The following is an 11,849-nucleotide window of genomic DNA, read 5'->3' on the forward strand; positions in this document are numbered from 1 at the left end:
TGAAGAAAATAATTTCTTAGAAATTAGAATGAAGCAAGTAGAAGCTAATGACTCTAAGAGAAATCAAGAAATTATAAAACAAAACCAAAAGAATGAAAAAATAGAAGCAATGTGAAATATCTCATTGGAAAAACAACTGATATGGAAACAGATCCAGGAGATAGTTTTGAAATTACTGGACTATCTGAAAACCATGATCAAAAAAAGAGCCTAGACATCATTTTTCAAGAAATTATCAAGGATGATTATCAAGGATATTCTAGAACCAGAGGGTAAAATAGAAATTGAAAGAATCCATTAATCACCTCCTGAAAGACATCCCAAAAGGAAAACTCCCAGGAATATTATAGCCAAATTCCAGAGTTCCCAAGTCAAGGAGAAAATATTGCAAGCAGCCAGAAAGAAATTGCAGGTATTGTGAAAACAGAATCAGGATAACACAAGATGTAACAGCTTCTACATTAAGGGATTGGAGGGCTTGGAATATGATATTCTTGAGGTCATGGGAGTTAGAATTAACCAAGAATCACCTACCCAGCAAAACTAAGCATAATCAATGGGGGGAAAAAATTGACAGTCAATGACATAGAGGACTTTAATGCACTCTTGAGAAAAAAAGAGTTAAATAGAAAAATTGACTTTCAAACACAAAACTCAAGAGAAACATGAAAGAGTAAACAGGAAAGAGAAATCATAAGGAACTTAATAAAACTGAAGTGTTTACATTCCTAAAAAAAAAATAGAAAATATTTTACAATATGTTCCATAATGATATGTCCAGTCTTCCATTTTTTTTTCAGGAGTTTTCACTGGAATGTAGCAAGCCTTACCTGAACTACTAGTAGGGAGCAATCCATCTATTGTATAAGTTTTTAAATTATTTGTTTTTACAAGCATTTATTGTCTCTCTCCCCCACTGTGTCTCCCAACAATAAGAAAATGAAAAAGAAAACATTCATAACAAATATATATTGTCAAGCAAAACAAATTCCTCTGCTGGCCATGTCCAAAAATATACGTCTCCTTATACATTTTAAATTTAGTTAACTCTTTCATCTCAACAGCGTGTAGCAATCATACAATGCTAGAGCTACAATTTACAAAACAAGACACCACTGCAGGAAAAAGTTAATTCACTATCCTAGGAAAAGAGAATTTATTCGTGCTATGACGGAATTCAGTTCAATTTTTAAAAATTAAGCTATGTTAAGCCTCTCTCACATTGGTTCTTATATTTTTACAATCAATTATTTGCATGCCTTTGATCTAGACTACTTCTATTTTCAAATGAGCATCTGTTCCTTTTTTCTAAAAGCATAAAAAGCCTTTGTCAGTTTGCTATTTTTTTAAACTATCAAAACTCAAAGTCTCTATTGGGAGCACAGGCTTTTATGTGTATAATATGCATATGTAGTTTTTCAAGTATGCTTCAATTGCATTGGGGAAAAAGCAATCATGGTTGCTTTTTAATTTAAAGAGAAAAAGTGAACTTCAAAACATCATCTGGTGGGGAAAAAAACCTAACCCAGGCCATGTGATCATATTTTCATGCTTATAAAGAAAAGAACTCATTTGATTTACAACACAAAAATAGGCTTTCCTTTGATTTGTCAAACAATACATCCCTCACCCCCATCTCCACTAGACCAGGTGCATTTTTCACAACTACATTCTTTTTCGTAGTATAAGCATTATTCTCCATACTAAAGCTACTTTTAACTTATACATAGAAAAATAGAATCTATGCTGTTCTGTAATAGCATTTGCATTAAAAAAATGATAGGAAGTATCTACTGTGGGGAGGGGAAAGTATACCTTTAAAAATCTAAACACCAGAAACTCTGAATGAAGGATAACAAAAATCAACTTTTTGAATAATAAAAATACAGATCAGGTAAGAATAGGGGACCTTATAAATTTCCCTCCATGTTCAAGATATATAACCACATACAGACATTTTTACATATCTGAGGATTTAAGTAATACTATTTCTGGAGTTAGAAGTTGAGAAGAGTTTCCTTCTCCCTTCGTTTTCTCCTTCTCAAAGTCTAACTCCCAAGCCAATTGACAGTGCAACTGCCAAAAGTGTGTAATTCATATTTCAAAGCTGGTATAAGAATGTGTTTCCTTTGCAGCAGAGAAGCCAGATGTACCGATGGCAAAAGTACCGATGCACCCCTTAGAAGGGCTAGACATGCTATAATGTGCACCAAGGCAGGTATTCAAGCCCATGTCCCTCCAAGCCACAAACCAGAGAGCCGGTTCTCCCAGACAGGGAAGGGAAGGTGTGTACCTTTTCCCAACATGGAATTCCATAGAGAAGATACCTCCCTGGATTCAGTAATATTGCTAGGGTGACTCCCAGGTAAGTATGGATAATTTTAAGTTAAATTTATTATAGTAAATCCCAAATCTAAAAGATAGTGAGTAAACTACTGATCTTTTCTAGTGATTCTATAAAGGTAATGTGGTATAGCAGAAAAAGCATTGGCTTTAGCATCAAAATAGATAAGACTGTCTGCTCCTCTTCTGTCACTTATTAACTATATAATCTGGTCAAGTCATTTCACTTCTCTGAGTCCCAGTTATCAGGAAAAGCAAGAACTTTAGGAAAATAAACTAACTTGTTTGAGTATAGCAACAGATCCTGTCATTTGTTATACAGATATCTGCTATCAACATGCAATTCAGTAGTCCAAGAGCCCTCCCTAAACTGGTACCCACTCAGGATTTCCTCCATATTAGACACAATGGCTGGAATAGGAAGTGATTGCTCCCAGTAATTTAATTTCTTTTTAATAAAAGAATTGCCCCCCTCCTTCCTTTATGGAGGTGACTCAGTGGATGTATTGCTTAGTTTTCCCCTCTTCCTTTTTCTTTCTTTATTAACAAGCAATGGCTTGCTGAGCAGGAAAAGGGTATGGAAATAGATTTAAAAATGAAGGTGATGGAAGAAACAAAGAATAACAGTAGAAGCTAAAGAATATTTTTTTTATGAAGAATTGGTGATATGGTATTCTCCCAAACACTGAATCATTTTCTCAGCCAAAGATTAAGGAGGAATCCAAACTGACATCTCTGTACTGTTGTGCTGTCAAGATAAGGAATTTCATATTTTCAAATTTTTTCTCTCTAAATATATTAGTGTTATCACTAAGGTGGACCAAACGGTCTATGATCCCATATTTACATGGAGCTAGAGAAGAGAATATAGCACAAGGCATAGTGCTAATGGACTTGACCCACCATGACAGTTTTTCATAGAAACAAAAAAATACCTTCTCCCCAATGACCACGGAATGAATGAACCTTTAATTCCAAATATTAGATATAATCAAAATTTGAACTCATCACTGTTAAGTGATATCACCACTAACAAAAACACAGTTTAAATGTATATATACTACACATTAATTCAATGCTATATGTGTGAACTGGTCCAGCCATTCCGAAAAGGTAATTTGGAAATATGCCCCAAAAGTTGTTAATTGTGCAAGCCCTTTGACCCAGCGATAACACTATTAGGCTTATACCTCAAAGAAATCAAAATGTATCTTCAGAGTCTTTGAAACAACAGGAAGGCACTATTATTGTAGATCAATAACTGCTCTTTTTGCTGACAGACTGCAGTTAATTGAACATAGGCCTCTTCCTAATTGGGCTCAAAATTTTTACTGGAACCACAAAGTTGAAACTGTTGTAAAATGACAACAGTTGGACTATATATGGCTGAAACTCTGCAGTAACAGATGAACTAGATAGAGTTCAATGAATTAATGTGTCAAGTTGACTTTACCAGTGTTTCAGTTTCTTTCTGGACAAGATTCCTGGCAATGCCACATACTAGGCTAAGCATCTGTCTAATCATAAAACAAAGTTTCCACTGTGAAGGTTTTGGATTGTGACAGCCTCATCCCAGGCACTGAAGCCAAATTTACCACAATGCAACTAACAGGGGTAATCATATTAGGAGTTTTATGACATTGAGGGGTCAAAGCAGAAGGCATGTGTCAAACTAAAGGAAGGGAATATTATTATACTGTGTCTACATTTGTAATAGATTATTATACGTTTAATACATCAGTGACATGTACAATCAATGCCAACAGCTGAACAGACTGGCATGAAACCATCTTACAGAAGATACAGAGTTCAATTTCAGCAAAATACATACATTGATCATAAGACCAATATGAAAGACAAATGAACAACATGCAGGTCTTATGAAAGATTTTGTAAATATATTAGTGAGGTCAGTCCTATCATGCAAATATACACAAACACTATCAGCAGAGTCACTTTCAAAATAGAAAAGATAATGAGTGATATGTACAATTAAGCCAACTCTGTGCTAACAAAGCAGTGGCTTGGCAAACTGAATTAATTAGTAATTCTCAAATTATTTATATTTGGTTTTGGAATGCCTTTCCCTCCTCACTCACCATCAGGCTGATCTCCCTAGTTAGTTTTTGCTTTGGCCATCTGCCTTATTCCTTAAGCACATGTTGTTCAATTAGTTCAGGTAAAATGGCCAAAACTGCAATAGGTGGCCAGAAATAATCAGACGAAGATTGAAAGTTTGATACTAATAATCCCCTAAATCATCCATGTACAAATATTGACCTAAAGCTAACCATAACTAGAAATTTTACTCAGAAACCCGGAGACCTTTGATATACAGATGGAAAATTTCCTTTGGAATAAGAGAGCACAGCATGCCTCATCAGATCTATGGAAGAAACTTCTACCATTCATTTTTTGCATAGTGTTTAAGCTTACAGTGGATATGACAGTTGACCGAAATGACTAGATTTTATACAGTACTATTGATCAGGTATAAAAACGGTGTAATTAAAACATTTCCTCCAAGAAAATACCAGATTTTCACCATCCCTCCTCTCTCCACTTACGTTAAATAGGTTCCTCTGGTGTTGACACTCATCATCAAATCTACTCTCTTTGTAGGTGTTTCCAGCGTGTTGGTTAAGCTGATTGCACTAGCATTGTTTACCAAAACATCAATTCCTATTTTTAAAATAAAACATCTCATTTTAATGCTTTAAACTCCACCTTCGAGTAAGATGAAATCTTTACTACTAAATCTACTCCTAGTTGGACCCCTAGTCACATGAGTTCAAATTAATATGAGCACATATATGTGACCACTGCTCTTAACAGAGGACACTCTATATTGACATAGTAAGCTAATGTCTAATAGCTGAACTAAAGCTTCACTGAAATGATTTTCAGTGGAACAGAATCACCAAAGTCCTAGGTAGGCCTAGTTTTTCTTTGACCTTCTCTTACCTCTTGGGCCTCCTCCTCTTACCCACTGATACCCTACACACTTCCAAGTTGACCGTATCCTTCATGCTGTCTTCTTGGTATCCAAAGATTCCCCACAGTGGTACTTGATACAGGCACCACCCAGCCTCTGTCCAAGGGTATAATGCTGCCTGCTCTCCTTCTTGAGTTAACAATTTTAAATGGAGGGCTTACTTTCTAGCTGATGTTATAGGCTGGAATGTTAAAGCTTTTTTTCACTTTTGGGCCTCAAACTCTGAAAGGAGATAGCTGCTTCCCTGCAGGGGGTAAAACTACACCAGAAGACTGGTACATAGGCCCAACCCTGAACAAAATTATGACATACACTGAAATATGGCAACCTTCTACCTCTCATTTTGTACCCCTCTCTCATCATGTCCCCTCTAATTTGGAGAAGAGGTTTTAAATGAAATTATTAATTCTGTCAATTCTCTTTATTTTCTAAAGGTTTAATGGCCCCAGACACATTTAGAATTTACCGTGTTCTATGGAAATATACTTCTCGTATAAACAGGATTTGAGTATGTTAATCTTTATTGTTTCCAGAGAACCATTTTTATTTTTGGTCAATGGTATAATTAGGAATCTTCTATCTCAGACTAGTTTCTGAAACATTAGTTCAGCTCCCTGGGCCTTCTCATTAATAATTCAAGGAAAGGGCAGTGAAGCAACTGCCTAAATGGGCAACACAAAACCTGTGGGACGAGTCTCACATTGGAGGCACGTTCTATAATATTAGCTGTGTCTCTATCCTTGTCATCACTGCTTCTACCAAATAACTATTGAGTACCTAGTTTATGCAAGGCCCTCATTAAGCTTTGTGGGACAGTAAAAAAATAGTATAAGACATGGTTCCCTACCTTCTAGGAACTTATAATATAGTTGAGAGATAAAGACGTAAGTATATTTTAAAAAGCCCTAAATAAAATGCAGCACAAAATAAGACCCAAGTAAATGCTATAGGAATCTGAAATGGTATAGCAGAAGCTGTGTGTTTCTGTTTGGGGCTTGGGGTGGCTAGGTGGCACAGCGCAGTGCCAGGTCTGGAATGAGGAAGACTCATCTTCCTGAGTTTAAACTGGGCTTCAGACATTTACTAGCTGTGTGACTGTGGGCAAGTTTGCCTGTTTCCTCATCTGTAAAATGAACTAGAGAAGCAAATGGCAAACCACTCAGTATCTTTGCCAAGAAAATCCCAAAACAGGGTCATAAAGAGCTGGACATGTCTGAACTGACTGAGTAACAATAACAAAAGTAGAAATGGTGTTAGATTTAAGAGTCAGAATCTTTCACTGGACAAGTTAATCACTTTGTAGCTAAATTTCCTCATGTATGAATATATGTATGTATAATGCATGAATAATACTTCAACTGTCTATCTCGGGCATCCCTGTGAACAAAGCTGTCTATACATGAGTTACCATTATAAAGAAAACTCTCTATAAATATTAGTTATTATTGCAAATAAAGCTCTGTATGAATATTAGTTATTATTACTATTTAGAATAGTGAAGGTGAAAATTCTGTCAGCGATGATCATAGAAGGGGTGGGATTTAGGCCTTGAAGAACAGATAAGATTTCAATACATAGAGAAGAAAGGGTAGAGGCATTTCAGGTAGGCAGAAAGGCACAGAGGTAAGAAAGGAGAGCAGGGACTAAAGAGGAAACCAGTTTCAAAAAGCAGAGGGGTTACGTAGGAAAGGAGATAAGGCCAGACTGTGGAGATCTCTGAATGCCAAGTTAAGGAGTTTGAAATTTACACTGTGTACAACAGGGAACAACTTAAGGTTTCTGAAGCAGAACAGTAGGTGGGAAAGTTATGCCTAGCTCTAGAGATGCAACAAAAGTTCTAACTTAAAAAGCCCGATGACTTAATGATTCCTGATGAAACTGCTCTACTTCTACCTAAATCCATGTGGCTAGTCAACATTTAACAAGTAATTAAGAAATTACCCCCAAACTTCTGTACAGCTTTCTCTACTGCATCATTGATTTGTTGTTCATCTCTCACATCAACAACACATGGTAAGGCCCTTCCTCCAACAGCTTCAACTAGAAAGGAAAAACAAGAAAAGCATTCATATTTTTTCCTTAGGGGCAAAAAAAAAAAGAGATATAGCCAAGGAGACCATCATTTTACTAGTGACCTCATCTTATAATAGGGATATATATTCTCCTAGGATTATCCAAGGAGGATTTGCAGTAAAAGTCAATCCTACTTTAATGAAAAGAAAGAAGACAGTTAAAGACAATTTTAGAAGAAATTAATTCATTCTTCAACTAATATCTTGGAAAGGTGTTAAAATTGAAAAAACTCAGGCCTCCATCTTTAAGCAGATGGGATCATGACTTTTTTTCATTAATACTTTCTACTGATATCTTTTGATACATACTATATCTTTATTTCTAAACATAACCTTACCTCTTCCCCCTTATAACAAAGAATTAAAAAAAAAAAAAAGCAGTTCAGCAAAACTGACCAACACATGAAGGGAATCCAACAGTACAGTGTTTCCCATCAAGAACCTCTGCAAAGGAAGGAAGGGGAGGTTGTATTCTCTTGATCTCTTCTGAAGATCAAACTTGATCATTATAATTACATATTAGGAGATACGATTTTTAAAGCACTTTTCAAATGTTACGGAAAGACAGGATAGCATAATGGAAAGTACAATGGAGTAGGCTTCAAGTCATGACTCCAACCCTTATTATAAATGCAAGTCACTTAAACGCTCTAAACATAACCTTTTTCTTACCTGCCAAATGGAGCTACCTACTTGACAGTGTTGCTATGAGGAAAATGATTTGATTTTCTAAACGTAAAGCAGTACATAAATATCATTAGTTATTTCAACAGAAGGTTTTGATTAAATTCTCAAGATGATGCTTCCAGATCATTTTTTAAGTGCATTAAACCAAAAGGCCACTGCCATAATAAAACTTACTTTCTTCAGCAGCAGTATAGATGGTGCCTGGAAGTTTAGGATGGGCCTGGGTGGTCTTTGCAGCAATAACAATATTTGCCCCATCTCTGGCAGCTTTCAATGCAATTGCTTTGCCTATGCCACGGCTTGCACCCGTGATAAAGAGAGTACATCCTGCTAATTTTCTGAAACAGGAGGAAAACACCAGTTGATAAAAGGAATTTAATTACAAAGCATGTTACAACTTAAATGAGAGTATACACTAAACTGCAAGTTAATTCTGGGATTCTAGGTTAATAACCCTTAAGAAGAAATTTTCCAATTTTTCATTGAAATTAAAAAATCAATGAAGTTAACAAAAGAAAAAGTACCTGTTACATGGCAGGTGCTTACTGAATGCTTGTTGACTAACTGATAACAGGTCTAACCCTTCTGAGTGTGTTTAAAAAAAATTAAGTCAATAAATTTTAATTAATGAAAGCAGAGTTTTGTTTATTTCTATTTTCTTAAAGTCTCACCTCAAATTGTTATTGCTTTAACCTGTGAATTAACATTCTGCCTTCACTTGGGTACATTCTGTCTGCCAAATAACAGTTGCTTAGACAACAATTGTTCCCATTGTGACATATTCTTAGCTCACTTATGAGAAACAGCCATTTGTTGAACTATCTCTATGTTGTAAAACTCTCTACTAAACTGTTTCTAACCCTGTAGAAACACAAGAATTCTGAATTATTCTACTGTGGAATGTAAGAGCAGCTCAGTGGTTGATCAAAGAAGTTTTAGGACAAAACTTCTAGAACTGGTTCTTGTGCTTGGTCTCCTTCAAAATTTCTCAACTCTGAATTCTAAATTTTCCTGTCCTCAGAGAAGGGAAACATCTAGTCCAAAGTTCAATGATGTACAAAGTATTAGACTATCTTTTTAAAAGGGAAAGTATAAACACTTGTCTAGCTATTAAAATTTTAAATATTTCAAAAGTCATTAGTAGTCCTAAAAATGAAATATATGAATTAAAAGTTAACAATGTTAACCAAGAGAGACACAGCCTCACCTAGTTGGTCAGTGAGAAGCCAGCCTTTGAGATCAGGAACACCTGAGCTCCTGAAACATACTAACTAGTGAGCATAAGTGAATCTCAAACTTTCAGTGCTCCAGCACCCACACCATAAATGGCAGACAAGTTGTGGTATTGCCAATTTTCACAAATGAAGTTTCCATATGAAGAGCTACCTTGCACTAATTAAATCACTGGTCCTAACCAAATAAAAAGTTTAAACAGAATACAAAAGTATTCCAGGTTGTTACAGTCTACAAACCTAATAAAGTAGTCTACATAACTAATAAACTTTTCCCATTTTCCAAGAGGAATTAGTAGTAATTATCAACACAGGTAGAACGCTAGTAAAACTTCGAGCTAAAAACAAGGACGTTTGTGGAACTTGATTAAGATATTAAAAAGTAAATCAGAGCTAGATGTTGACAATGTATCTTATAATTACATTATTTCAATAATAACACAAGCACTTCAAACATTTAGCTCAGGGCAATCAATATCTAAAGGTTAAAGATTTTATAATACAGAATTTTAAAAAACTACTTAAGAATAAAGAATTTTTAAAAATTATGCAAGAACTGAATAATTTGAACTAGCAGGTTGGACTAGATGGCCAACGAAGTCTTTTCCAAATCTGACATTCTGGAACCGTGAGAGAAACAAGGTTTGACAAAAAAGGGGAGAGGGAGGGAGAGAGAGAGAGGGTGGTTATTGTAACCTTTCACCTAAATAAAGTAACCTTTCACCTAAATAAAGATCTCACAAAGCTTTCCTAAGGGGGAGGGGAGGCAAAGTGGCTATGTAGCCAAGATTACCTATAGGAAGGTCTTGAAAGCCCCCCCAAAAGAGAGAAAATCCTCCAAACATGGAGAGGGATGTCCCTGGAAATGTCTATTTAAAAAAGTTTATTCCCTGAGATCGAATTTAAACTTTTTTCACTTTGAGTGTAAGTTTGAAGCAACACAAGGCCCACTTCCCCCTTCATTCCTGTCAAGCCCTTTTTTAAGAAACTTGGGCTCCGTGAGAGTTAATTAATTTTAAAAGTAACTTCAGTTTAGAGTTTGGGGCGAAGAAAAAACTGAACACACAAAAATCCCTTTTGTAGAATTATACGAGTAAAAACGTATTAAAGTGGGGATTTTTGCGGTAAAAGTCACTCCCTTTGGGGGTCAGAAATTGTAAGTTACTCCTATGGGATAAAAGTCATTCCAGGAGGGGAAAGAGTTGTAAAGGTCACTCCTGTCCCCCCACTATTGTAAAAGTCCCTTCCGTTTGGGGGTGGGGCAAGGGGTGGTAAAACTCACTCTCGTCGGGGGGCAGTCAAAAGTCACCCCTTTTGGGGGGAGGGGGCTTGTAAAAGGACTGACACGGAAAAGGGGTTTTAGAAAGTCTCTCTCTCGTAAAGAGACCAACCCGTGCTGGAGGAAAGGGTCCTGCCCCTCCAGAGGGTGCAGGGGCTTTGTAAAAAGTCACCCCCGTATCAGGGGGCAGGGGAAGGATGCGTGTCTGTGAGAACGCCCTGGGAGGGGGGAGAGACAAAGGGGCGTGACCTGGAGCTGCCTGGAGGGTGTTCCGGCCAGGTGGGGGGGGGGGGGGCGCTCGGAACGGTGCGAGCTGTCTGTGTCTCCGAGCCGTGTCTCCGAGCCGCGTGTCCGTGCGCCCCGCGGCCCGCAGTTCCCGCGGGGTCGGGCCCGGCCGCCCCCCGCCCCGCGCGGCCCCTTACCCGGTGTTGGGCAACATGCTTCCTGCGGGCCTGGCGTGCGGCGCAGGCAGGGGGCCGATGGAGGGCTCCAGGAGAGCAGCGGCGGCCGGGCGGGTTCTCGGGCTCGGGCGGCGGCGGCTGCGAGCGGAGAAGGGCGAGCGAAGAGTCGGGCTCTGGAGCTCGGTAAGAGTGGAGCTCGGCGTGGGGCTCCCGGGAAGAAGAGCGACAGGAGATCAGACTTGGGGAGGGGCGACCCGCAGGCTAAGTCCCTTCCCCGTACAAAGGTCACCAGCCTCGCAGAGCCGGATGATGGTGTCAGCTCCGCCGCAGCAGCGGGAGCAGCGCGCTCCCGCCGCGCGCCACCCCCACCCGGCCCCGGCTCGCGCTCTCCGGCCAGGGGGAGGAGCATGCGTCAATCCGTCCCCCAGCGGTCTACTGCTGGCTCCGTGGGCCCTGCGCCCGGCCGGCCCAGCCAGCCCGCTAGCGCGCGCCTCGCGAGGCAGCCCCCGTCCTCTCTGGCCCCGCCCCTGCCCGCGCGGGCACTTAACCTGCCTGAACAATTGGACCCCGCTGACGTCCACGTTCCAGACGCGTAGGCCGCCTCGTGCGCGTGCGCGCCAGGATCCCCGCGGCCTGGCGGGCCTCAGCCTGGCCCCTCCCCTTCCCGGCACCTCCCGCGCCGGGCTCTTCCTCCTCCTCCGCGTTTTGTCTTGGGAGGGGGTGGGAAAGCACGGTCTAGTACGGGGTAGGGTCAAAGTCAAGGTCGCGGTAAAACCCTCCGCTAGGCGGAAACAGAAGGGGAGAGGAGCCTGGGGGGAGCTGTGTGGAGCAGGGTGCCCG

General features: G+C 39.4%; 1 protein-coding gene across 2 annotated transcripts in view; it reads right to left on the reverse strand.

Moving 5' to 3' along the window:
• The window catches only part of HSDL2 (hydroxysteroid dehydrogenase like 2), a 37,358-nt gene extending 26,196 nt beyond the window's left edge, over positions 1 to 11,162 (reverse strand). For both annotated transcript variants that reach the window (XM_072598054.1, XM_072598055.1), the window contains exons 1-4: positions 11,031 to 11,162; positions 8,272 to 8,435; positions 7,280 to 7,378; positions 4,911 to 5,025 (exon numbers count right to left, since the gene is read on the reverse strand). In XM_072598054.1, the coding sequence (XP_072454155.1) occupies positions 4,911 to 5,025; positions 7,280 to 7,378; positions 8,272 to 8,435; positions 11,031 to 11,047 (395 nt within the window). In that variant the 5' untranslated portion in view covers positions 11,048 to 11,162. The remainder of the gene's footprint in view (positions 1 to 4,910; positions 5,026 to 7,279; positions 7,379 to 8,271; positions 8,436 to 11,030) is intronic.
• Between the last annotated feature and the right edge of the window lie 687 nt (positions 11,163 to 11,849).

Source organism: Notamacropus eugenii, chromosome 3 (assembly GCF_028372415.1).
Source record: "Notamacropus eugenii isolate mMacEug1 chromosome 3, mMacEug1.pri_v2, whole genome shotgun sequence".
Taxonomy (NCBI): domain Eukaryota; kingdom Metazoa; phylum Chordata; class Mammalia; order Diprotodontia; family Macropodidae; genus Notamacropus; species Notamacropus eugenii.